This window comes from Myotis nattereri (genome assembly GCF_964212035.1).
Source record: "Myotis nattereri genome assembly, chromosome: 3".
Classification (NCBI taxonomy): Eukaryota; Metazoa; Chordata; class Mammalia; order Chiroptera; family Vespertilionidae; genus Myotis; species Myotis nattereri.
Genome location: NC_138077.1, coordinates 115,351,094 through 115,377,828, shown reverse-complemented (window position 1 = coordinate 115,377,828; position 26,735 = coordinate 115,351,094). Strand labels below are relative to the sequence as shown.

At 52.1% G+C, this 26,735-nt stretch overlaps 1 protein-coding gene across 1 annotated transcript in view; it reads right to left on the bottom strand.

Moving 5' to 3' along the window:
- Positions 1-4,645: 4,645 nt before the first annotated feature.
- Positions 4,646-26,735, bottom strand: part of NUP210 (nucleoporin 210) — a 128,354-nt gene continuing 106,264 nt past the window's right edge. The window contains exons 28-40 of the mRNA XM_081086167.1: positions 25,646-25,804; positions 23,636-23,727; positions 21,547-21,721; positions 20,020-20,195; positions 17,823-18,043; positions 15,678-15,814; positions 13,619-13,742; positions 11,889-12,035; positions 10,054-10,304; positions 8,951-9,167; positions 7,448-7,543; positions 7,284-7,367; positions 4,646-5,953 (exon numbers count right to left, since the gene is read on the bottom strand). Of these exons, the coding sequence (XP_080942293.1) occupies positions 5,853-5,953; positions 7,284-7,367; positions 7,448-7,543; positions 8,951-9,167; positions 10,054-10,304; positions 11,889-12,035; positions 13,619-13,742; positions 15,678-15,814; positions 17,823-18,043; positions 20,020-20,195; positions 21,547-21,721; positions 23,636-23,727; positions 25,646-25,804 (1,980 nt within the window). The 3' untranslated portion in view covers positions 4,646-5,852. The remainder of the gene's footprint in view (positions 5,954-7,283; positions 7,368-7,447; positions 7,544-8,950; positions 9,168-10,053; positions 10,305-11,888; positions 12,036-13,618; positions 13,743-15,677; positions 15,815-17,822; positions 18,044-20,019; positions 20,196-21,546; positions 21,722-23,635; positions 23,728-25,645; positions 25,805-26,735) is intronic.

Genomic DNA, 26,735 nt, shown 5'->3' with positions numbered 1-26,735 from the left:
TAAGGGACCCCAAAGCTTGCAACCAGGGCAGCAATGGTGAGTGGCAGCTCCTCCCGGACTAACCCTCTGAACCTGTCTTTGACTTTCTCGTGAGCTCTACCAGCCCCGCCTCAGCTCATTTCTTTCACTATGACTTTTATTTTTCAGTGAGCCAAAGCAGCCCAGCCCAGGCCCTCTCCTGTTGCCTCTTCTACCCTAAGCCCTTTCTTGTTTCACTGTCCCCAGCTTTAATAAAGATACCCTCATAGTCACCTGGACTTGTCTTGTGAAATCTTTCCTGCATGAAGTCAAGAAACCACACACTACCAGCTGACCCTAGGCAGGCCTTTTGATTTTTGCTGAAAGAGGTTGAAGGAGTCAATATCTTGACATCCACTCAACCCCGAAGGATTACCACACATGGACATAATCATCCCATTGCCCGCACCAGCCACGAGATAGAAATGGCCATGAGAGCCAACCTCAACTATGATATTATGGGAGCTGTCTGCGAAGGAGCCTTCCAGCAAAGAAGTCTTCAGTCGTTGAATGGGGACAGGGAGAGCGTGACTTTCTGCTCTTCTTATGAATGCCACCATGTCTAGATGTGATATGATTCCTGGCTCCTGGCAACCAGTTGTTCACCGAGGGGGCTTGTCTGAGGGCACTGCTGACAATTATTGAGTGCTGTGTGCTCAGTATGAAATTTTTAAAGATTTTTCTTACCTTCGTTCAGTCATCAATTCAAATGGAGACTGAAGCCAGGAAATAAACGGAAGGCTCAGAAGGGCAACAATAGAAAAATTAGAAAAGATCACCAAAAGCAAAGATGTGTCATTAGAGACCAAGGCTTAAATCACCTACACCCTCATATTCCCAATTATTATATACAGATGTGAAAATTGGATAGTGAAGAAGGCTGATAGGAAAAAATGGATTCATGTGAAATACGGTGTTGGAGAGAGCTCCATGGGATACCCTGAACCACCAGAAAGATGAACAAGTGAGCCCACAGCAAATTAAGCCTGAAGCATTGCTGGAAGTAAAAATGACAAAACTGAAGCTGCTTCAGGCACATTACGAGAAGGCAGGTTCTTTGGAAAAGACAATAATGCTGGGAAAAGCAGAAGGCAGCAGGAACAGAGGAATCCCAAGCATGAGCTGGTTGGGCTCCAGGAAAGAAGCCAGTGGTGCGAGTCTGCAGGGGCTGAGCAGGGCTGCTGAGAACAGGACACTGTGGACATCACTCATTCGTGGGGTCACCAAGAGTCAAAACTGACTCAAGGGCACATAACATAACTGTGCACCAGGCAGACTCTGTGCTGAATATATGACATCAGTTAAATGCTTTCTAGATCTTTCTGTGCCTTGGGTCCTGGAAACATAATAGAATCGGGCTTGTGCCCACCCTCAAGGAGACCCCAGCTGGGGAGGGAAGTGGGGTCAGATGATTGGCAGCACAGCATGGGGAATAACAGCAGAGGTCCAGGGGGCTAGAGGAGCATCCTCCCTCCCTGCTCACCTGTCTCTTCATCTCATCATTATATGACACTCTTTCTCCTCACGGGCCCTGTGCCAGCTTTCCCCCACAGTGACAGCGGCACATGTGGATGCAGCACCTCCCATCTGTTAGTTCATTTTGTCCTCACAGAATCCTCATGAAGAAAGTTTCCTCCTCTTTCCAGTCAGGGAAACCAGGACCAGGGCAATGACAGTGGCTACAGGGGCTATTTTATTTTTTTAAAATATGTTTTGTTGATTTCTAGAGAGAAAGGAAGGGAGAGGGATAGTGAGATAGATATATCGATGAGAGAGAGGAACATCATTGACCGGCTGCCTCCTGCACACCCCCTACTGGGGATCGAGCCCGCAACCCAAGCATGTGCCATGACCAGGAATTGAACCAGCAATGTCTTGGTTCCTGGGTTGACACTCAACCACTGAGCACACTAGCCAGGCTTTTTAGATTCAGCATTTAGCTTGTCAGCATGAGCAGGCCATAACAAAGTCTTAACTTGTTCTAAAGTTATCACTTGTGCCCCAGTTGTTACAGAGGATATATGAAATCTTATGCTAATCAACAAAATAATATTGTTGAATAAATAACATATAATTAACAATGTTTCTTTCCAAATCAGGGAACAGGCTGTATGCTTTAAAACAAAGGCCCAGTTTGTCACGCCTGCCATAAATTGCTAACAACCTTTTGAGCATATTACAGGAACTAGCTTTGGAGAAGGCGGCTGACTCTGCAACCGGACGTTCTGGCTCTGGGAGACCTGCTGATTCTCAACCATAAAAACTGGACCTCCGCTTGATCTATTTATTGCAAGATAATCATCAGAATGGACTGTGCTGACTTACATGTAAAGAACGTTCAACTCCTCCTCCCCGATTTCTTTATTCTGCTTTTCCTCTCCTTCCTGATAAGAACCCTTGCCTGCACTGAGATGTTAAGATGGGCTTTGAGACGAGAGTCCCCCTTCTTCTCAGGCGCTCGGCACTTTAATAAACCACTTTCTTTCTCAAGAGCGCCTGTCTCAGGAGTTTGGCTTTCATTGGGGCAGGCAGCCAAAACTTGTTCAGTTACACAATCATTTATGCACCCAGTCATCTCCCTTTCCCAGGGCTCTCAGTGCAATGGTTGGCCTCCTCCCTGCTCCACAGAGCCTTCCATATGGTGCTGAGGCCTCTCCCTCACTATCTCCCTCTCCTGCCTTCCCTTCTGAGAGTCAGATCAGCCACTTCCTCCCGGAGAGGACACCCCCCCTCACCCATCCACTGCCCGAATGAAAGGCCTCACACATGGTAGCTTGTTTATTTTTACAGTAACTTTGTAGGCACTGCTGCACCCATTTCACAGAGGAGAAAAACAAATCCCACTGTGGGTAAGAGACCAGAACAGGACTGCACAGGAGGGAAAGGTGGATCCAAGAACTGACCCCAGCTCTGTCTGATCTCAAAGCCAGCTGAGTGAGAGGTGGGGAGGATGGATTGGGGGTGGGGAGGATGGATTGGGCCAGGAGGGCAGTTTCCACCTGAGTACAAAGAGCAGAGGTGAGGAAAGCCGAGCCTATTTGGGAAATGGTACTTTATGGGGTGTGTACAAAGAAGCTGGGACAGTTAGGCCTGAGGGGCCACACCCAGGAAGGGCTGTGGTGAGTTTAAGGGAGGTGCAACAATCAGATCTGCCAGCAGCACGGCAGGGGATCAGAGGGTAGTTAAAATGAGGAGAGGCTGGGGCAGGGAGGCCAGTGGGGAGGCCATGACCTCATCCATCAGGAGTGTCCCTGGACTGAGAAGAGAGCCATGGGAAGCCAGAAAGATGAGGAGACTAGGATTCATGGGAACTTGGAGACTGGCTGGATGCAGCGAATGGGGTCGAGGAGGACCTGAGGAGGGGATCTCAGTAGTGCAGGAGCAAGTGCGTCCATGGTGGTGAAAGGAGAGCTCTGGTCAGGAGGTGACTGGATATGTGGGTGTGACCTACAGGAGTGGGGCCCCTAGCACAGAGGGCTGGGCCATCTGGGCTTGCATTTAGGTGCTGCCATTGAATGAGAGGAATTAGGTTAGGCTGTTAATGAAGGCCCACTTGATCATGGAGCCAATGAGTGTCAAGGGAGGCAGTCCTGGGTTGGGATACAGGCTTCACGGTTACAATGGCCCAGCGACTCTACTGTCCTTGCTACATGGAAACCCCACCAGGTCTGCTCAGTCAGGGGAAGAGATGCTGAGATGAGGAGTGTACCACCTTCCTTTGGGAGACCATTTTGTGAGCTGCACGGGACACTGCTGCTCATTCTCTTCCCAAAACATAGTGGCATGGTGGTTTCTGTGCATGCTGGCTGCTCTTTGTCCTACTTAGTCAGAGTTTTGGATCCTAAGGAAGGAGAGGAAGTGATGTTGGGTACATCTGGTCTCCACCAGAGGAACCTTGGGGTGGCTTGTGATCTTGGGCAGCTATCTCATTTCTCTCAGAATCTGTTCCCATGCCTGTGACCTGACCCTCAGGGCTCTCGGATGTCTGTGTGAGTGCTCTGTGATGGCAGATGGGGGCTCTAGGGGCCTGAGTTGGGGTTGGTGGGGAAGGGCCGGCAGAGGACTAACCCTGAGGGACATGAGCAATCCAACAGGCAGAGGGTGAGGGTGTGGGGAGGTAAAGTGGGGCAGTAGATGAGGAGTTGCCCACAAGGCAGGGAGTTAACAGGGAAGTGTCCAGACTAGAGGTCAGTGAGAGGACTGGCTGAGTAGAGGTGCTGGTGACCCTGGGAAGATCAGCCTTACAGGAAGTGGGGTGGAAGCCAGAGTGGCAGGGAGAAAGGAATAGCTGGCAGAGGGAAAGATGCTGGGAGAGAAGGCTGAGCTGGCAATCGGTAACATGCAGATGTGTGGGCAGGGCTGCCATGAGGTCCTACAAGGAAGACACCTATGGGGGTCCTGGACTGGCAGCTGTGGGAAGACACCATGGCCGCCAGCCCTGGCTGCTGGCTGCCCTCGGAGGTGGAAGGGAGGCTTTGGTGGCCAGAGGAGGGAGATGTAGCGCAGGAGGCTCAAGGTGAGTAAAACAGAGCTTCTTCCCAAACCCACGTAACCAGAAGCAGTCACCAGGGCCTGGGCCCCTTCCAGGCAGGACTCATGTAATCCCGGCAATGATCACGCGCCTCTTAAGAAATTATACTGAGCTTTATTAAATAAATCAAGTAGAAATAAACCTGTTTACATCCAAGTTGTCAGTTTGAGCTCAAGTAATATGCAAGGCACAATTCTTCCTGTCTCCAGCTTTACAAAATCACAGAACAACCCCAAAGGACCGAAGTGGATTCACACTGCATCTCAGAGTCAAACCAGACCCCACACACAGCGCCCACGTGAGACGGGCCCTGGGGTGTGTCTCTAGGTCCACCTGGTGCAGGGCAGAGGGAGTGAGGAGTGGGAAAGAGGGAGGACTTTCCCCACTGTCTTCTCCCAGCGCCTCACTGGTCCGGCTGGGCTGCACCTGCTGCGGAGCTGCCTGGAGACCTGCTGGTAGGACAGAGGCTAGGATCTGCTGAGGTGTGACTGTAGCGGCTCAGATCTGCTGAGGTGTGACTGTCATACAAAAGGAGGGACAAATAACACTGGGTCTTTGTGCGTGGAAATATGGAGGCTTCTCCAAAAGAACACAAAGATTCCTGACTCCAAGGACATTTCTTCACGATGATTCCAAGGTTCCTGTGCTGACAGAGAGCTTGGACGTCCCCAGGGGGCGAGGCTGAATCCAGATGTGTCCACAGGTCAGGAAACAAAGAAACACGAAGGCCAGCAGTCTATTCACAGTGGCCCAAAAGCAGTCTGGCTGGTACTTCCTGCTGTGTCTCAGCACTTCAGTGAGGCTGAGCGGGCTCAGGGTCCCACTCGCTGCGGTCCTGAGGCTTCTTGTGCAGGAAATGGGGCAGGCATGGGCACCTGTCATTCACTTCCCTCATTTCCTAGCAGGAGCTGGATCAGGGGAAAAGCAATTTCCACAGGGGAAAAAGCCCCCAAATAAAAAAGTAATTAAAAAGTCCTTTCCCTGAGACCACTGCAGTAGCATCATCTATAGACAACTTCTAAACAGTCTGGCTGCTCAAAGTCAGAGAAGGGAGTGATCGTAGAGACTAGGAAAATGAAAGCACTGTTCAGAAACCCTAGACAACCAGGCATAGAGGGATGAGTCAGAAAGTCTTCGCCTTTGCAAGGCTGAAGTAAAACAAACTCCAATATATCAGCAGCAGCCAATGAGCACAGTCTAAACTAAAAATCAGAACAGAGGAGCAGTGGGACTGGGCTGGGGCTGGGCAACCATCAGGGGCTTGCTCCACGCTGGCGCTGCAGAACGGCCCCTGGCTCGATGACTAGTGGGAGGTGTAGGCAGGGCTCCACAGCCCTGAGGGAGGGCTAGCTCGGCGACCAGGAGGCAGTGCAACAGAAGACATCGGGGATGAAGCAGCAAAATCTGGATGAAGAGAGACATGTGAGCAAGAGCACAGGGAGAGGGACACTCCTTAGATTTCTCTGAACAAAGATCACCAGGCACCTCCTAAATGTGCCCCCAGGCACCTCTGGGCAGCAGAATGAATCCACTGGGGGCTTGCTGAGCTGGCCCTTGGAGGGAAAAAGAGCAGCTGGATGTGCAGAGAGGCCTAGAGTGTGACTCCTGACCTCCCGGACCGCCAGCAGAGTGTAAGAATGGCAGAGAAGCATCTGGCCCACGGTACATGCAGGGAGGGGCTGTCCGACTGTACAGAGAAAGGTGCATGAACAGACTCCAAGGTGAGCAGAAGGTCAGAGTGTCGGGGAGACAATGCAAAGGCCCGGGGGTGGCTCCAGCACCCCGAGAGAGTGAGTGGGGAGGTGTGGTTAGAAAAAGCATGGTGGGGCGGGGCAGGGCAGGGGGGAGGTATGGGTAGAAAGGGCACCCAGGGAGAGTGAGTGGGGAGAGGTGGTTAGAAAGGGTGAGTGAGTGCCTCTGTGTGCCTCTGGTTAGCCTACCCGAGTTACAAAGCTAGTGAGCTGTTGACCATCCCATGCCTTTCACAGGTATTAGTTCACAGACCTAGGAGGAGCCTCCTAGGAGACTGTGATTCTGGAGTCCAGCATGTATGTGGGAACCGGCTATCCTGGAAATGCATCTATATACAAAACTGTGTCCTGACAAAAACTTCACGGAGCCCTTGAACCTAGACATAGTCGGTAGACCCAGTTCCAGGATTTCCTGTGTGGGGGAGAGAACCCTTAAATGGAATCAGGAGACAAGGGCTGCCGTGCACAGCTGTGCAGAGTGGGCACTGCACAGTTTCAGGAACACCACTTACAGAGAGAGGTGCTCCCTGGAGTTGTGCAGAGTTGCCAGGGCCTCAGTGCCACCAGAGACAATGGGGTTGTTAAGGGGAATGGGCCTTGGCATTGTTGCCCACTTGGGAAATCCCTCATCAGGACTATCCAGAATCCTTGTCTCTGAGTCGGCCAGCCCAGCCCCAGCTTAAAGTCCACTGCAGTGCCCAGCAGACGGGAGCCAGGCCTAGTGTGCACACCTGCAGAGACAGCGCTCCCTGCCACCGGCCCCTCCACCCTGCCCAGCTCTGTCTGCGAAAGCTCTCCTGGCCCAGGACCCAGGATCAGTGTTGGAGCCCACGGTTCTCTCCCATGAGCTCCCGGATCTGCCTTCCTTTGTGCCCAGCACCACGCCTGCTGAGACACGGGGTCTAGGGACTCAACTGCCACTTCTCCCCAGGACTCCTCTTCAGCCCAGTTCTGACTGCCTGGGCTTTCAGGGGGCTACTCACAGTGGGAGCTGTGCTGAGGGCTGGCTCGGTGGGACAGGGCTGGTGGGGCGGTGAGCTCCTGGGGGGCATAGACCGTGTGGTAAGCTGCAAGACCGAATACATGGCTGGTTAGAGCAGGATGGGCATGGGGGCGCAATCCAAGGGACACACGTGGCCTGCCTCACCTATGATCATGACCGCGGTCCCAGCCAGCAGGGCAAAGAGTGTGAAGAGCATGACTTGGTAGGAATCCAGGAAGTGCTGGAAGAGGCCGGCTCCATCTGTGGGCAGTGAAGAGACAGCTTAGCACACTACCCTGGAACCCCTGAGGTTCCGTGTGCATGGCCAGAGGGTGAGGGCCTGCTTGAGGCCAGAAGCAGTGTCTGGTCCGTGGGCTGTCTCCCTGTGCTGTCCCCTTCTACTTGGGCTGCCTGACCCGCCCTGTTCCTCCAGACAGTCTGCTTCCTTGAAACGTCCTCCTCATGGAAAGGCCCCACACTGCTCAGCAGAAAAGCTGAGGATACAACAGGCCTGTCTAGGAGAGTTAGGGGGGCATGGGCTGCCCAGGATCAGCCATGCTGCCCCAAAAGGCAGGGCAGTGCTGAAAATGCCAAGTGAGTTAGCACCACAGCAGTGGAGGGAGGTCAGGGGCAAAGGTCCTTTACAGGGACCCCACTGCTCTCAGAGCTGAGGCTTCTGACCCAAAGCCTGCACGTGGCCCCAGGGTCTCTGACTACATCGCCCACCCTCGGCCACTCATCCTTCCAGACTTAGCTGAAGCAGCCCTTTGACCTGCAGCTCCTCCCAGCAGAGGGGAAACTGCCCCTGTGTGCTGCCCCATCCGCAGCCACATCTCTAGAAACATTCCCTCGTTTCTGTAGTTGGAATCCATGCCTCTCTACTGGGGTTGGGAGAGGGAGGGGGGAGCGCTTTTCAGGCATCTGCCAGCATGGGCTCTGGAACACAACAGGTGCAGACTTAACAAATATGTTCGCTAATGAGCACCCTAACTGTATATGCCTGTTCTAAGTGCTGTCCTCACATACTTAACTTCCAGTGGAGGAGACGGGCAGCAATCACTACACTCAATGGCGCCAGCTACTGTGCGGGCTGGCAGCTGGCAGCGGTGCTGAGGAAGCATGCGGTGTTTGGAGTGAGGGTTGATGTTCAGATTCTAGGAGAAGGTGCCATTGGAGGAAAGCTTTAAAGAAGGTGGGGGTTTTGGCCAAGGGGAAAACACATCCTACAGTGAAGAAACAGCAAATGCCAAGGGCTCTAGTTGGGAGCTGCACATGTTCCAAAAACAGGAAGGAGGCCAGTCTGGCTGGAGCAGGGTACACAAAGGGAAATGAGTCATAAATGAGTCAAAAGGGCAGGCCATGTGAGGCCCTTGGGGACCTTGGAGGGACTTGGGCTTTATCTCCCAAGGAGATGGGAGTCATGGCAGAATGCTGAGTGTAGGAAGGGTGCAATCCAATCACATTTTAACGGGCTTCCTCTGGCCGCCGTGTGGAGGATGGACTGTGGGAAGCACAGTGTGCATGACCGCCTGAATGGAGGACTTTGTGGGACATTCTATATTTTTATTCCTCCAGTTCCCCCTCTTTCAGGTTTCCACTAACACCCAGGGCAACTCCAGTCCATCTCTCCACACCCAGGTCCGTCCCAGCTATTGTCCCATGACTCACAGGGGCCAGGCCCTCGGCGATCCATCACAAAGGCCACGGTCACTGGGATGGTGACAGCTTGGCTCGTCATAGGACTGGAGAAGGTCAGAGTAGTAGACAGAGGTCCCTGGCTGCCAGCCGCAGGGTCTGAGATGCCAACTGTGTATGTAACAGAGCTGGGCAGCTCCACAGACTTCTCCTTCTCGAAGACCAGCACTGCTGGGGATCCCGATTTCACCTGGGAGAGACGTCAGGGTGGGAGGGAAGCACCTCACTGCTCCTGTAAAGCTGGAGGTGGGGACCCTGCCCAGCTCCCGCAGGCTGGGCACTCCTGAGAGCACACCACCTGCCAAGCTAGGGAAGAGCACACTGTAGACACTCGAGCTGTTTGTAAGGAAAGGACAGGTCCTCATCACTGAATTCCAGTCAAGTTCTCGTTTAAACATGCTAAACTGACACGAACACCCACCAAACAAACTTTCAAGGGAAGTAGTCTGGAGCTCAAATAATGGTGGATTCCCAGGAGCCCAATCCCAGGGCTCAGCAGACCCACCATGAACAATGCACTCAGCCCTGCCTCTCTCGACTCAGCCATGTTGGCTGCTCTGAGATGAGAAGGAGCAGGCAGAGAAGCCAACACCCTCACACATCCCCCTGCCTCCTCCCACCTGCTGAACTCTAGGACATTTACCCACCATTCAGCAGTCGGGGAAATTGAGGCCCAGAGATAGAGACTTGTCCCCAGTTGTATGTGAGTCAGTGACAGGTTATGAATTAGGACATTTATTCCTGCCAAGGTCAGCAGCCTTCAGGCACTGAACCCATTCATTCAATATATTAACTGTTCACTGAGCACCGTCTCTGTGTTAGGGGCCCTGTGACAAGTGCCACTCTCGCACACTTAACTTCTCATTGGGGAAGACCAGCAGGAATCATAATAATCAATACAATTATATAGGCTAATAGAGACCAACAGTGCTATGGGGAAAAAAGGGGTAAGAATATTAAACATTTTTTATTTTTTATTTTAAAAAGAGGTGATGTAGGATTTCCATGTACCACCTCGCCCTCTCTGCCTCCTGGTCCTTCCTCACGCCCTAGGCTTGTGTGTTGATGCCACTTACCTCCAGGTTCTCCAGAATCTCCATGGTACCAAAGACCTTGACCTCGGAGCTGGTGTAGTGGTTGCTCAAAAGGATTTCAGCCTGGTCGGTGTACAGTCCTGGGCTGAAGGGCACCTCAGCCCCAACCTGTTCTCCGGAGAAGTGGCTGCCCCGGAGGGAGGCTGTGACCAGCAGTGCTGTCTTCTTCATGCTCAGGTGCTTCAGCTGCTTGTCTGTCAGTCTGTGCATCATGACCGAGCACAAGTACCGACCTGTGGAGACAAGGGTGTTCCACTTTGTCCCTTTTCCCACCCATGCTCTAATGCTATTCCTTTTCCCTGCTTTTTAAACTGGAGAATTCCTACTCATCCTTCAGAGCCCAGGTGAGACTCCTCCAAGGGTCTCCTAGGAAGTCCTTCGTCACTGTCTCCAGCCCATTAAACACCCTTTTAATGCCCACCACTCTCCCACACTGTCTCAGAACTCTCTACTCCCCAGATCCCCATTGGATTGATGCTCTCTGGACAGGAACACCTGGTACAGCTCTGCAGCTGGGCCCAGCCAGCCTGGCTCAGACAAGGGTGACAGAAGGGTGAACAGCAGACTGCATCACCCAGCGCTGGGCTGCAGGTCAAGCTGACTCAGGGTGCAGCTTAGGGCCCCAGGTGCAGAAAGAAGTTCTGAAAAAGCATTAGTTAGGATTATTTGGTATCACCTATCCTCCATGCCTGACCCAGATAGATAATTAGCTGAACAGACACTGTTGAGCAATGCCTTGGAAAGCATCCTAAACATCAAACCTGAACCTGGATTAGGGTCCCTTCAATGTCCATGCCAGCCAAGTGCCCCTAGAGGAGCCCTCCCATGCCTATGCCAGCCAAGCACCCCTAGACGAGTCAGTTTTGTGGTGGCCCTGTTTCTTCTGGTCAAGTGGCAATAACATCACTCTCCTTAGGGCTGTGTCTTTGAGTAGCCAGGGACTGGGACTGCTAGGTGCCTACTCTGTGCTAAGCCCTGAGCTTAGCACACGCATGTGCTCTCATGATGTATGTCCTGTTCTCAAACAGTGGCTTGGGTGCTGAAGATGCTTTGGTGCTGCGGCCAGAGGGATAGAGCTGCAGAGTGAGTGCAAGAAGAGGAAGCCCCTACCCTAGGCCACTGGGAGTTGCAAACTGGGCTCATGGCCTGCTAACTTCTCCTGGGTAAGACTGGTCATCATCAGTCATCATCATAACACTGGCAGCTACCACAGAGGACTCAGGATATTTGTTGCATGTAGCAGGAATTATCCCCTGAACCCTCACAGCATCCTAGGTGGGAACCCCTTTCCTGAAACCTAGGAGATGATGCTTGACGTGTCTTGGCCAGCACACCTCAGGCAGGCAGCCACTCCTGTCTATGATGCCGGTCTTCAGTTCCACAGCTCTAGTTACGGCACATTGCATGGCCCTCAACTATTCAATAAGGTCCTTCCATCGCTCTCTGGCTTGCTCCTCTCAGAGCCCTGACCTGCAGGTAGAGCAAGGTGCCACCCTCCCCGTTTTATGGAGGGATGCAGTCTCAGCACTTACAGGCTCTGAGCTGGGAAGAGCAAAAAGTGATCGAGCTCAGGGTTTCCAACTTTGACCATGTCCGTCTGCTGGGTAGGTGGTTGCTGAAAATGGCCATGACCCATCACAGAAACACCCACCTCGCCTGCAGGACACAATGAACCACAGAGCCGGAGTGACAGCATCAATCCCTAACTGGGCTCCTGAAAGACTGCCCCTCTGGACAGACAGCCATTGTGAGACAACTGCACTGAAGGCAAACCCTCTGTGCAAGTTAATTTCCACTTTCAACCCCTGGAGACTTACCTAGGGCAGCATCGAACGCTGGTTCTGCAGTGAATACATCACAGGCCGGTACATTAAGGATGTCTTGCTTGAACTGGACCTGGCAGCTGATGAGGGATTCCGGACTCAGCTTCTTGATGACCTCCACCTGGGCCATGGAACACTCACCTAGAGATGGGGAGAGGTTAAGAAGGGCTGGGCTGGGCCAGGCTACCGACCGCCACATCTGGCCCATCAAGGCTTCTACACCTGCCTGAAGAGCCCCAAGATGAGGGAGCAGGGACAGACAGGCACATGGAGGCTGGCCGGGACACAAAATGGCAACTGCACCCCAAATGCCTTCCATGAGGAGCCCCTAGGGTTCTCCAAAGGTGACAGAACAAGGGTGACAGAATGGTGAAGAGCAGACTGCATCACCCAACACTGGGTTGCAGGTCAAGCTGACTCAGGGTGCAGCTTAGGGCCCCAGGTGCAGTAAAAAGTTCTGTAAAGGCCCTAGCTAGTTTGGCTCAGTGGATAGAGCATCAGCCTGCAGATGGAAGGGTCCCAGGTTCGATTCCGGTCGAGGGCATGTACCTTGGTTGCGGACACATTCCCAATGGGGAATGTGCAGGAGGCAGCTGATCAATGTTTCTCTCTCATCGATGTTTCTAACTCTCTATCTCTCTCCCTTCCTCTCCGTAAAAAATCAATAAAATATATTTTTAAAAAAAGTTCTGTAAAGGCATTATTTAGGATTATTAGGTGTCATGGTTTATAAAAGCGAAGGACAAGTTTTACAGAGGATGGGGATCATTCTGAATCTCAGGCAATTTCAGATCAGAATTTCAGCATTTGCTCTAGAGCTTGGGTCTAGGGCAGGGATGGGCAAACTTTTTGACTCGAGGGCCACAATGGGTTCTTAAACTGGACCGGAGGGCTGGAACAAAAGCATGGATGGAGTGTTTGTGTGAACTAATATAAATTCAAAGTAAACATCATTACATAAAAGGGTACGGTCTTTATTTTCAATAGTTTTATTCATTTCAAACGGCCCGGATCCGGCCCGCGGGCCGTAGTTTGCCCACGGCTGGTCTAGGGGCATGGGATGTGGGTGGGTCAGGCCTGCTAACGTGTGTTTGTTCCTGTCAGTGGGGAAAATGGGCAATTGATATCTGGACATCAGGAGGGCAACAGTTCCCCTTTGCTCACTGGCACTGAGGTAGGAAGAGAGGACTGTGATGCAATAAAGCTGCCTCATTAATTAGAACAAAAACAGTTCTGATTAATTCCAACAGTGAAGTCTTTTTTAAAGCCTTAATTGATGTATTTATTTCTGGAAGCTGCTGTCCAGAGCTTTCGTGGGCAGGGGATGGGATTGGATGTTCTGTGTATGACTTGGGACAGGTAATCACAAAACGCCACATCTGCAATGAGGCCTGCTAAGCCATTCCTTTCTGGGATTCGTGGTGGTCAGTGTGGCTTTCTGTATCTGCTGCCCTAGGGCTGAAGTAGCATTTCCAGCTAAGAAACACAGTTTCTGGGGGCCAGGCTCTTTTGGGAAGATTCCTTTTACAACTTCTGCTTGTGGATCACTTGAATTTCTAAAATGCTGAAAGGAGCAGGCATCTGGGGTTAAGTGTTCTCTCTGGCGAACACTTGAGTAGGAAAAGCACACAAAACCCATTAGAGGGGCATAAGAAGCCCCCTTCCCACTCCTGGAGTCTGGCAAGTTCCCTACCCAGACCGCCCGAGTCCCACTCACTCTCTACCTCTCAGGTTAGAGCTTCTGTCTCCCACGGTGACCATCACTTTGAAGGTTGTGACTTCCTGGAAGCTGGTCTGGACAGGGTGGATGTGATGGGCTTGAATCCTTTGAGGGACGCCAATCACTAGCTAGAAGGAAGCCAAGGGAACTTCACTGAGTGCTGTGTTTTTATCTCAACTTGTGGCCTGGATTGCAGGGACTGCCCATTTCACAGGTGATAAAACCAAGGCTCAAAGCTTAAATTATGTGCTGGAACAGGTCCGACTCCATACCCCAGTGCTCTCCCATTGAACAGGGCAGGGAGCTGAAGAGCAGGCCTGAAATGGTCATCAGTCTGGTATGGGCTGTGGATTTTGGCTCCTGTGACACGTATCATCACTTCTCTGTTCATCAATTTGGTTAATTAATCTTTCAGCACTTTGCAGACAGGGCGAGGGCTTTGGCCCCATTCCCCTGTTGTGCCCTGCCTGTTCCCACCCACATTCAAGACCATCACTGTGCCGTAAACCCCACCCCTATTTCCAGCTTTTTGCCCTGGAGCTCCAGACACACACACCCAGCTGCATCCACTGCCCCCCAAGCCCTTCCTGGAAGAGCTCAAACTCATCATGCCCCAAAGTCACTCATCATCTTCCCCCAACTGGCTTCCCCTTCTATGCTCCCCTCTCACAGCAAAGGACCATCTACCTCATCACCTAAGCCAGACCCTGGGGAGTCATCCCCAAGCCCCCTTCTCCCTCATCCCCTACTCTAGTCACCAAACTTTGATGACCCTACCTCCTGAATCTCTTCCAAAGTCATCTTAGTTTCTGCCCACCCAATGGTGCCAGCTGAGGGCCCATCTTTGGTCTCCTGGCTGCTTACTCTGCAGCTACTCCTCCTCTCTTGGGCTCTTAGACTCTGCTGGGCAGCAGGTGATCGTTCCAACACTTACTGCGGATCCATGTCGCTCTTTGATTAAAAAATCCCTGATGAACCCCTACTGCATCTAGTATAAGCTTCAACCCCTTTACCCTGGAATAGTAACAGTACAACTAATACCTACTGAGCATTTGCTACGTGCTGAGTACCATTCTTAGTGCTTCCCACATGCTAACTCACTATTCTGCATCCCCATTTTACAAATAAGAAAACTAAGACACAGGGAGATTAAATAACTTATCCAAGGCCACATAGCCTCTCAGCAGGTGGTCCAGCTGGGATTTAAACTCAGGCAGCCCGGCCCCAGAGCCTACATACTTAACCACTCCATGGAACTAACAACCTGAAATTAATGCAGTTCATGATCTAATCCCAATGCAAGCCTCCATTCCCCCACATCCTATATTCCAGCCACCAGGACTGGGCTCTTGAACCCTGCACACCTTTGCCCATGCCATGCTCTGTCAGCCTTCCTTCCCCAGGTCCCGCCCTTTACCACTCTAAGTAGCTCATTCCAGGAGAGCACGGCTTTATTAGTCCCCAGGTGCTTCTCCCTGCACCCAGTTGGCCCAAACTGCAGAGTTGCAGCACTAACGTGCAAGCTCCTGGGTGATGTTGCTGGAGTCCATACAGGCAGGCTGGCTCTAGGGGTACACTGGGGTGCAGCCAGACGTGCTCACTGATTCATTCTCAACTGGAGATAAACAGAAGAGAGAGCAGTTTTGTTTGCCTCCAGAAAGACTCAAAAGGTCACCTGTTGGAGGAGGTTTAACTTTGCTAGTAACGCCAAATCGCTAGGCTGGCCTGCCCACAGCCACAATGCCCAAGAAACGCCCATACAGGGCATTCCTGCCCTTCCAGGCATAGCGTGAGTCAAACAGATGGACCAACCCTAGGAGATCGCTTCCTATCATCATACAATTTGAAAATAGGGAGACAGAGGCCGGAAATGAAAGGACACTTGTCCCAATCCCAGAAGTGGGTGGCAGACCCCAGACTTATCACTCCCAGAGCTTGACTGCCTCCGGAGACACTGACAGTTATTTCTTAGAGAAAAGGGAATCATTCAGTACCAAAAACTGAAAGTTTCACCCCAAGAAGTTCAGCTATGCCTCTCGGGCCACGTGTGTCCTGAAACCCACCTCCTTGTAGGTCCTCAGGTGCCCAGCAACCTCGTAGTAAACCGTCACGGATCCTGCATCCCGGGCAACGGCCACTCCTGTCTTGGGGTCTATGTGGAGGATGCTGTTGTCTGAGGAGCTCCAGGTTCCAGAGAGACCTGGGGGAGAAAGCCCAAAGTGTCACCTCTCTTTCCCACATCTGACACACCTGCCAAACCCCACCTCACCTGGTGATTGTGCCAGTCTTCACGCTGTCCCGCCCCCACACTCACATCTCATCTCCCTCAGGATAGAAACTGTGCTCTGCCTGCCTCTGAAGCCTGGCTCACCCACTCCCCTCATGTTCCTGGCTGCAGCCACCTGGAACCACCAGCAAGTTCTACCATACCTGCATATTGCACAACTGTTGCCCTGCCAAGAAGGATCCTCCGGCCCCTCCACCCCCAACCCCTCCCTGCTTGTCTCTCAGTCATTCCCCCATCCTGAGATGACCTGGGTGCTGGCCCTCCAGGCCCCACCCTCTACATGCTCTTCCCCACAGCACTGTCCCTGGCCCCCATTATTTATCAGTCCCTTTTGACCAAATGAAGCAGGTGTCAGGCTCAGAACCGTCACCAGACAGTATTTCTTAATTAAAAGTTAATCACATCCTATATAACAAAAGCCTAATATGCTAACTGTCCGGTCGTCTGTTCAACCAATCAAAGTGTAATATGCTAATGATATGCTAAAGCTGCTCAATCACTCACTATGATGTGCACTGACCATCATGGGGCAGACGCTCTGACTGGTAGGTTAGCTTGCTGCTGGGGTCCGGCTGATCAGGACCGAGTGAGACAGGCCGGACACACCCTGGAGCCCTCCCATTTTCCCTTCCTGACTGGCCAACCCCCCACATCCCTCCCCACCTCCAATCGTGCACCGGTGGGGTCCCTTGGCCTGGCCTGCACCCTCTCGCAATCCAGACCCCTTGGGGATGTTGGAGAGCCAGTTTCAGCCCGATCTCGCAGGCCAGGCCAAGGGACCCCACTGGTGCACGAATTTGTAATATAATAAACTAGAGGCCCGATGCACAAAATTCATGCACGGGTAGGGTCCCTAGGCCTGGCCGATGATCAGGGCCGATCTGTGGGGTGACCGATGGGGAGATCAATGGGCCCTCACTGGCACCCACGTTGGCTGGCCTGGTGCCGCCTACTCACCAGTCCTGCCCCCTGCTGCTGGTCACCTCCCTCTGTGGGGCAACCAGTGGGGCTATTGGGGGCCCCTGCTGGCACCCCACCTTGCTTGGCCTGGGGCCTGTGAGCTGGGGGCAGCTCCTGCGTTGAGTGTCTCCCCCTTGTGGTCAGTGCATGTCATAGCAACTGGTCATCCCGCTGGTCAATCTGCATATTAGGCTTTTATTATACAGGATAAAATTAAAAACGGAACAACCACAGTCTATTTATGGCAACTTATATTTGCTTTTCTTTAAAGGCAGTGTTTACCTTCCTTTTAAAAGGAATTTAATTAGGTAAAAAAAATAGCAAATTTGAAAAAAAATTAATCAATAATTGTACATGTAGTTCATAGATGTACAGGTGGCATGGGAAGGACTGAAATTTGGAAGTCACTAAACTGGCCCAATAGCTATTCTTTGCTTAGGTTTCCTTACAGAGGCATGCTGGTCACATGATAGCTGCCAGCATAAAACCAAACGAAACATTCAGTTCCTCAGCTGCATTAGTTGCATTTCAAGTGTTTACCTGCTAGTGGCTATTGTGTCAGACAGTGTAGACACAGGGCGCTTCCACGCTGGCAGAATACTCCTGGACAGGGTTGCTTCAGGGCAGGGGTGGCAAAGGGCCATATATTTGGGGCTGTGTGTGCCCAAAGGTCTCCTATGCCACCATCCAAACTGAAAGTTGGGTGAAAATGGCTACTGACAAGTAAATGAATGGGTGGTTGCTGAGTTCCAATAAAATTTTATTTGCAAAAAACAGGCAACAGGCTGGCTGTGGCCCAAGGTGCCAGTCTTCTGACTCCTGTTCTAGAGCATCATCCGGATTCTATATGTACGTCTCCCACAGCAGGAAGCTGAGCACCTCCCAGGGAGACCACTCCCATCTTTTTGAGGGCCCGTGTCTCACAAGGGAGGGTGCCTGTGAGGGCCAGTGTCTCTCTTACCTTCTAGGCTGACCAGAACAGTGGCCAGACAGAGGATGTCCCCCACCACCACCGCTCCAGACAGCTCCGGAGAGATGGCGTGTAGGACAGGCAATGGGACAAAGTCGAAGAGGCCTGCGTGTTCCGTGTCCCACACACTGAGCAGCGTCAGGCCCACGCTGACAGTGCGGAGGATGCAGGTGTTGTTGGTTGTGCCCTTCCCGATTTGCACAAACTCGTCCCTAGGCACAGAAGGAATATGAGGGCTCTCAGTATCAGGAAACAGCCCTGACTTGGGGGAGAAATGCAGCATCAGTCCTCTGCTGGGCAATACTTTTTGCTGAGCAACAGCCCAGATGTCACTCCAATGCACGGCCACCTAGCAGGTGCTCCAGGTAGAAAGCACCACAGGCCCAACAAGCCTGCCCTCGCCTCATCTTCTGGAGGAACCCGCAGCCTCAGCCAGGAGCGGCTGCATCGCCACCCACACTACAGAAGGAAAAGGAGAGGCCCTGAGAGAAAATTGGCCTGCAGCGTGCTGTCAACAGGAAGTGGGTATGTCCTGGGGAGGCACAGACTGCCCTTTGCGGTGTAGCCTGAACAAGTAAAGTAGCCTCTGCACTCTCATCTGTAAGATGAGTATAAGAATGAACCCTTGTCACAGGCATGGTGTGAGCACCAAACTAGGTCAGCAGCTAGAGGTGCTCAGACTAGTGCCTGGCAACAGTTCGATCCACACCGGCCAGTGTTGTCCAGTGAGAAGGCTTGGCCTGGGAGGCTGTGGGTTAGGGTTCCTGGCCTCATCACTTCCTTCCACCGCACCTTCTGACTCCTGAACCCTGACTGCTCTCTTAGAGGCTCCTACTACACAAGGGCCAGTGTAGCTTCTGCACTGTAGCTAGGGGCTGCCACACCCAGCTCCACCTCCCACAGGGCAGCCTGCACCCCAGACCGACAGATGTCCATACTGTGTGCACAAAACTCCACAGCTGGCAGCGGCCCTCATGCCCACGCCTCAGCTGCCACGCTCCCCTCTTGACGGGGTGACAACAGAGGTCCGGAGAGGTGGCCTGCCTTGCCCAAGCTCACAGGCCTGTAAAGAGCCGATCTGGGCTAGAGCCGGGCCTCACCCTACACCCAGGCCCTCCGACCATGCCCTACCTCCAGCGTCCGGCACTGGGTGTCTGAGCAATAGGGGACACATCTGTTCCAAGGCGCATGGAAAGGCCGGCTGCAATGGTCATCAGAACCTGGACTGTCTTCCGTGCCCCACCCCAGTGCTGCCTAGAACTCCCCAGGCCTATTCCACCCTCTTGGTCTGATGCTTCTCTCTCCTCCTCTGAGCTGGGACTGCATCCCCCTGGGCCATAGTGCTCAACCTTTAGAGTCTCATAGAAGCCTCATTAAAACAGAGATCGTTGGGCCCTGGCAGTGTCATTTCTAAGAGTTCTCCAATGATGCTGATGATGCGGACCTGGGGACCACACTTGAGAACCACCTCTCCCACGGACTCAGGGGTTTTAGTAGGCCTAGACTGAGCCCCCGCCCCCCCCTCTCCTCACATTAGGCCTGAGGCTGCAGTTGTATTTCAGAAGAGTCATCCAAAAAGAATTGCACTTGGAGCTGGTATTCAAGCCTCACTTCCTGGCTGTGTGACCTCTCTGGGTCTCAGCAGTGGGCCACAGTGAAGAACGAGATGTCAGTAGAAGAGCCCGCACACAGCCTGCAGCCAGTGAACACCCGAGCACCGAAGGCGTGTGCCTCATTTGCTCTGACCACCTTTTGTGAGTGTATAATGGTGACGTGCATCCACGGATTACAGGGCCTAGACGTGGCCAGGGCAGTCTATACCGCCCTTGCTATCCAGCTTTCAAAGGTACACAAAAATATTACTGTAAACCCTCCACCTACAAACCCCCACATCTGTGTTTTGCTTCCTGACCATCAGGGAACATCTCCACCCAATAACATCCTGTCACAGAGCAAACAAAGGCTCCCAACCACACTTCCCTCACTCCTCCTGCCTCTGGGCCACGCCTGGTGCTTCCCCTGGTGGCCCTTTGAGAGAGGCATGCCCCCTCTTCCTAGAAACTCTAACAAAACTTTTCTTTCAATGCCCGTAGCTTCTTTGTGTTGTCATCAGTCACATCTCTAAATTAAATGTAGGTACAATCAAGACATAACTTCGCATGAGAAAAGAGCAGCACCCACACCCTACCTGTTAGTTGCAAAGTTGAGGATCGAATTGTGCGCATGGAAAACATCTCCAGAGTTGTCATGGAAATGGACAGTGAAGGTCACAGTCACTCCCAAAGGTAGGGCAGCCAGAGCCTCATTGTTCCGGGTGTGCAGGGCAGGGCTCAGGGAGATCCTCAGGTAAGACACCGGAGCCACCTGAAGGACAATAAGCAGATATGGCAATGACTGTGTTGGTAAACCCACCTCCCAAGGAGATGCTTGTCCCTAGCTGGTCCCCATCTCAGGGAGGACTGGGGGCCCGACCAACAAAGAGCAAAGGCCTTGCTCCCCAGAGTGTCCCAACCTAGTGACGAGGTTCCCACCTCCCTACACAGTGAGCCAACTTAACCCACAAGAGTTAAAATCTATGACTGAAAATTAGATCATTATTCACATTGCAAAGATATCCTGAGCTTTGACTGTTCTGTCCTCAGAAGCCCAGGCTCTATGGCATTTAAAGGAGAATGCTGCCTGCTTGGGTTGTAGAGGCAGCGTTGACTGGAGACACTGCACACCTGAAGCTGCTCCGGGGAAAGGACCGATGGGGAAAGGCGAGAATGATGGGTTTTGGGAGTGGAAGCCCAAGAACCTGAGCTCCATAAAGATCAGTCTTGCTTCTCTAATTCCAGGTGAAATCTGAACAAAAGCTGGCTCCCCACAGGCCTGACATCTTTGACAGCGTTCAGAGGTGCAGTGATGGCACACAGTTGTGCCATGAGCAGTCAGTCACTTCCACTCACTCAGAAACTAGGGTGCAGCTTCCCTGCCAGGCACTCACCTTGAAACAAAGAGCCATTACTTAAGGAAGTAGGCCTGCGACCCAGGGAAAATCTAAACATAAAGTCATGGACTTTCTCTGTCATCTAGGATTTAGAGATGGCAGTGATGAGATATGGAATATCTCACGTTAAGATAAACCCCAGGGATGTCCAAGGACAAATTCCCCTCACTGAGGAGCGACCCGGGAGGCACCGTGATGTGACCAGAGGACACAGGCCTGAGCCAGGCCAAGGCAGGTCAGCACCCAGACTGACTCGCAACCACTGTGACCTTGAGCAACTCACTTCCACTCTGGATCCTGGTTTTCTTGCCCATAGCATGTGTCACCTACCTGTCCAGGCTGCCGCCGGTGTCATGTAATGAACTGTGGGTCCTGTATCTAGCTCATGCATTCAGTGGCACTTATCATGTGCCAGGTACCAGCTGCCCCATCCAGACCCTGGGGTGCCAGTGCTGGCAAATCACAGGACTGTGCTGTACCTCAGTTTCCCCAGTTATGAACAAGGTCAGTGCACTCTATAATTTCCAAAGACCTCTGGCTTGGACAGCCAGAAGATGCTGTAGCTTTTTACCTAGGAACTTTGCCCCTGGCTATTCTGAAATAAATTCTTACATATGATTTCTCAGCTGCAGGGGAATATATTCATTTTTATACCTGCAAGGGGAGAAATATTACCTCCGCACTACTGCTTTTATTACTCTAAAAAGGAGAATAATGGGACCCTACCTTTACTGCAACGATGATGGTCTGGTTGGTCCCAAACGGCTCTTGGGCAGTCACTTCAATGGTAGAAGTCCCAATTGTGGGTCCTGACACCAGGAAGCCTTTCTCATTAATGTGCACGATGGGAACCTTCTCGGGCCCATTCAGGACACGGTAGCTCAGAGACGCTGTGCCATCCCTTTGGAAAACAAAACAGAGCTGTTTACGTGTGGGCAGCCTGCCTCTTCAGTCACTAACAGGAACCAAAAGTTCCAAGGAAAGTATCTTTTCCCACTCTTCCAAGAACAGCTCCTCACATGGCCAGTCAACAGGGAGACAGACACCATGAGGGCTGATTTCCTTTCACCAGCCACATGGGGCATTTACTGTAAAATACTGTTTCTGAGGCAAACTGTTTTCCGTTTACTGAAATAAGGCAGCCTGGTGTAGCAGAAAGAAGGTGGGAGCTTTGAGTGGGACAGAACCCGGAGGCCGTCCCATCACCCTGCAAACAGCGGTGTGCCTTTAGGCACATCAGTGTGAACGGGAAGCAATGTCCTATTTCCAAGGGCGGGAACAGGGTAAAATGAGCTACTTGCTCAGAAAATGATCTGTGAAGCCACTGACACCATGTACTAGGTGGAAGACAAATCCTGCAGCATTCACATCCCTTACATACTCATTAACATCATAAAGAAAGGACGGTATGGTGCCCTAGCCCCGAAGACCCTCCTGAGAGGACTTTAAACAAACTCTGCCTCAACTTTCAACCCCCTCATCAACCTCTCCTCCTATGCAGAACTCCTATGCATCCTTCAAGACCCAGCTCAAGCATCTCTGTGACATGTCTTCCCTAACTCTTCACATGGAAGGCCCTTCTTTGGGCTGTGGCTTGAATGAAACTTCATTTCATTATAGCTTTTATCATGCTATCTTTTCCCCGCCAAATTCCTTAAGGGCACCATGTGTCATCCACCTCTGTTCCTGGAGCCTGGCACACAACTTAACATTTAGAAAATCTGGTTAAATGAATACCATGTGTATGTGTTTCATGGAACATGTAAGTGCTCCTATGGTCCTCACTGCCCCCTATCTTGCAACAGCATTCCAATGCAAGTCATGGCTGCCAAAGGCATCCACTTGGAATGCACGGTAGGAACTATGTCTGCAGAATGAATTAAAAGGTGTTTCTCAAACATTAATGTATATTCCCATCACCAGAAGATCCTGTTAAAGTGCAGGTCTGGGGTGGTGCCCAAGATTTGCATTTTCTTCTTTTTTCCCCTCCATTGATTTTAAAAAAATATTTTATTTATTTATTTCAGAGAGGAAGGGAGAGGGAGAGATAGGAACATCAATGATGAGAGCGAATCACTAATTGATTGCCTCCTGCATGCCCTCTACTGCGGATAAGCCCACAACCTGGGCATGTACCCTGACCAGGAATCAAACCCTCACCTCCTGGTTCATAGGTCAACACTCAACCACTGAACCAGACTGGCCCACCCCACTGATTTTTTTAGAGAGAGAGTTGAAGGAAGGGAGGAAGGAAGAGGAGAGGGAAAGGGGGGGGGGGAGAGAGAGAGAGAGAGAGAGAGAGAGAGAGAGAGAGAGAGAGAGAGAAACACTGATTGGCTGCCTCCAGCACATGCCCCAATCTGAAACAGGGATCGAACCTGCAACCTAGATACGTGCCCTTGACTGGGAATTGAACTCACTAGGACCCGAGATTTGCATTTTCACATGCTCCCAGTTGATGCCATGTAGGTCTGTGGACTATACTTTGAGTGGCAAGTCTTGAAGATACACAGGATTTGGAAAATTTAACACTTACAAGTTGGTGCTTTTCCCCCTTTGAAGTACTGGATTTCACCAGCAGACATTAAACAGTTTTTAGGCCACAATGAGGAGAAGAGGGCCTGCAGGTCTAAGTGATGAGGAAGAATGGGGATGTCCACACAGAGAGGAGAAATGTGAGGCCACACCCATTTTAAAGGCAATGCCAAGAAAGATGCCCAGTGTACCTGAGGCAGCCACAGCTGTTGACAACTTTGATAAACGAGTTACTGGACCAAGCACAGATTCATGACCTTGCTAAAAACCAGTTGTGTACCTGTTTGTCTGAAGCTTTATAAATGAGTTGGGTGACATTAGTATTTGTTCTGCTTCTATTTCTGGGTTCAGCAGCATCAGCTTTTCAAATACCTAAAACAGAGGCACATTTTATTTCATGTGATATACCAGAATCATGTCTCGTATCTCCTGCTCTCTCAGCAGGGAGAGCCGAGTGTGGCGCACAGATGAGAAACTGCTGCCAGCAAGCATCTGTCTAGCTGGTGATGCACTGGTGAGGGCTGACCGCTAGGAGACACCAGAGGTGGGATGAGGGAAACAGGCAGGTGCATGCTGGGCACCCTGATGGGAGCTGCTTTACAGAGCCAGGGGCATGCTCTACCTCAGTCCCCGGGGGTGCTGTTGAGGGAGGGGTGTGTGTGCACCAGGATGTATGTGCAAAAAGGAACATGCATGGCCAGTGGCACTGACTCAGCCTCACTGTCAAGGATACAACAGGGAGTGATGGGGGGGCCTGTGGCAAACTGGAGAGCATAGTGCTGTTAAAGGGTGGCTGCTTCTCATCTCCTGCTGATTTTGCCATATGGCAAATGCATGTCTTCAGGATGAGCTGCATATTGGATTTTTATACAAAATCTTATTTTTAAATGTTGGCAACAAAGAAAAAATTGTTTCAAAGCGCTGAGCCAAATAAAACACATCTGTGGGCTGGATCCAGCTTCTCTAAGTTTCTGATGCACTCAAAACTCCATCCACTGTCAATGGGGGAAACCAAGTCTGAGAGAGACTGGAAGCTGCAAAGCCCATCTTTAATCCCATGACAGGTGCTAGAACTTCATTCTATTTTAACCAAAAGGAACATGTACTCATGTGTTTACGTATCTGCATGTATCTGTGTTTCTGTGCACATAGTTCTTGTCTGTATGTCTGTGTCTGTGCACATATGTGTGTGTCAGTGTCTGTGTACAATGCTCATGTGAGCCAAGTTGAGAGGGGCTGGCAAACAGGCATTTCCTTCTTGGAAAAACCGCTTCTTCACCCCTACTGGGGTATGTGCCCAGGTTAGAGATGGTTCACTTCTTCTTGAAGAGGGGGCTTGAACCCATTTCTTTTCTCTTAATAGTTAGGGGTGCTTTCAGTTTTTCCTTGTAATTTAGGAGGACCCAGGGGTTGCTGAGCCCCAGATCAGCAGAAGAGGGTCCTTAAAGCTAAAAATGCTCTTCAGAGCATCAACTCTCCAGTTTGACAGAGGGGCCCAGAAGGGCAGAGGAGGCAGGAGGGTGGGTTGGAGAGATGTGCAGGCTGAGCCTGGGTGGGAGGAGGGCTCTGGTCTCGGCTCCTGAATAGGTTGTGTACCCTCGAGGGCTGTGAGCAGACCACCTCCCTCTGAGGTGGGGGCTCATCTGTGAAGTGATGGGCTACACCATCTCCCAGGCCACCCACAGGGCCCACCACCCACTTACTGGGAGCTGGAAGGGCCGCTCCCCGCCGTCTCCCCACCCCCATGGGGCCCTAGGCTTATTGTCAAGGCAGCTCTTGCCCTCAGGCCTACGGGAGTTCTGGGAAACAGGAAACATGTCTAGCAGTCAGGTCCTCTAAGAGTGTTTGTAAAATAAATTCAGACAATATGTTAATGCCCGACTCAGACTATTTTCCAGCCTTTTCCTCCCATGAAAGTCAGAATGACTTTCTATTTTGGGAACACATCAAGCTATTTCAGACCCCCAGGCCTTTGCCCATGCCGGTCCATCTGCCCGGCCACCAGCCGGTTCCTCCCACCCTGCCCGTGCCGTCCATCTGCCCGGCCGCCAGCTGGTTCCTCCCCCCTGAAATGCATTCCTCTGAGAAGCTCTCGGCAGCCACGTCTCTGAGCTCCCAGAGTAGCTCATACACCCTGACCCCGACCCCAGCAGACTGAGAACTGCTTGGGGTAGGGCCTGCCTGTGGCAGTGGAAGGGCTGACATGTACCTTCATGGCCCCTGAGGACAAGGGCACTGGGCTGGCACTTATCTCCCTCTCACATGTGCTTCCTGCCCACCTGGCCTTTACCTGGATTTGGATCTCATCAGAGAGTTCTTTGGCGAGGCCATGCAGCTGCCCAGCTGTGGGGTCCAGAGCCTTGACCACCACCCTCAGCCCGGTCCGGCCTCTTACCCGGCCGTGCACGGTCATGGCAAAGTTGTACTGCGACGGGAGCTGGAGTGACGCCTGGGACAGACACCAAATATGTTTTCAGGGAGAGCCCTGGGGCCCCAGCACCCCCAAAGGGCGGAGCCAGGGAGAGCCCCAGACTGTTCTCAAAGGCTGCTGCCTTCCTGCCCTGGTCAGGCCTGCTGACCCCAAGTGCGCAGACTGCAGTCACCCAGGGCGAGCGGAGTGCCCCATACTGAGTCACCGTGTTCATTCATGGGTGAATGCAGAAAACGCTGGGTCAACCCACCATAGCCAGCATTTCCACGCAGGACTTCTCAGAGCCTTTAGTGTGTGGAGGTGGTTATGAATCACCTAGAGCCATGGTCGGCAAACCGCGGCTCGTGAGCCACATGCGGCTCTTTGGCCCCTTGAGTGTGGCTCTTCCACAAAATACCACGTGCGGGCGCACCGTACAGTGCGATTGAAACTTCATGGCCCATGTGCAGAAGTCGGTATTTTGTGGAAAAGCTGATATTGTGTGGAAGAGCCACACTCAAGGAGCCAAAGAGCTGCACGTGGCTCGCAAGCCGCGGTTTGCAGAGCCGCGGTTGGCCGAGCCGCAGTTTGCCGACCACTGACCGAGAGGGTCTCCAGGCTTGGCAGTGCTTCCCTGCAGAACTCTCTGTTATGATGTCTATGAAGAAGTCACTGCCCACATACCAAGGAAACTGCCTGGGGAAGTGCTGGCACTGGGGACAGAACCCTGGCCCTCCTGGGTGGCCTGGGGAAGAAATTGCCCTATACTAGATGAGCTTTTGGCAGCCCCTAGGAAACTTCATCCCTGGGCCTGGCTCCTCCCCATCACAGCCCCCCGCCCCCCCATCACTATTCACGGATAAGACAAGAAGGACTATCCCAGAACCACCTCCCACTCGGGTCCTGTACACCCAAGGCCTAACTGGGGTGGCAGCCTGGAGTCACCAGGCCTGGCACCCAGTTCCTTCTC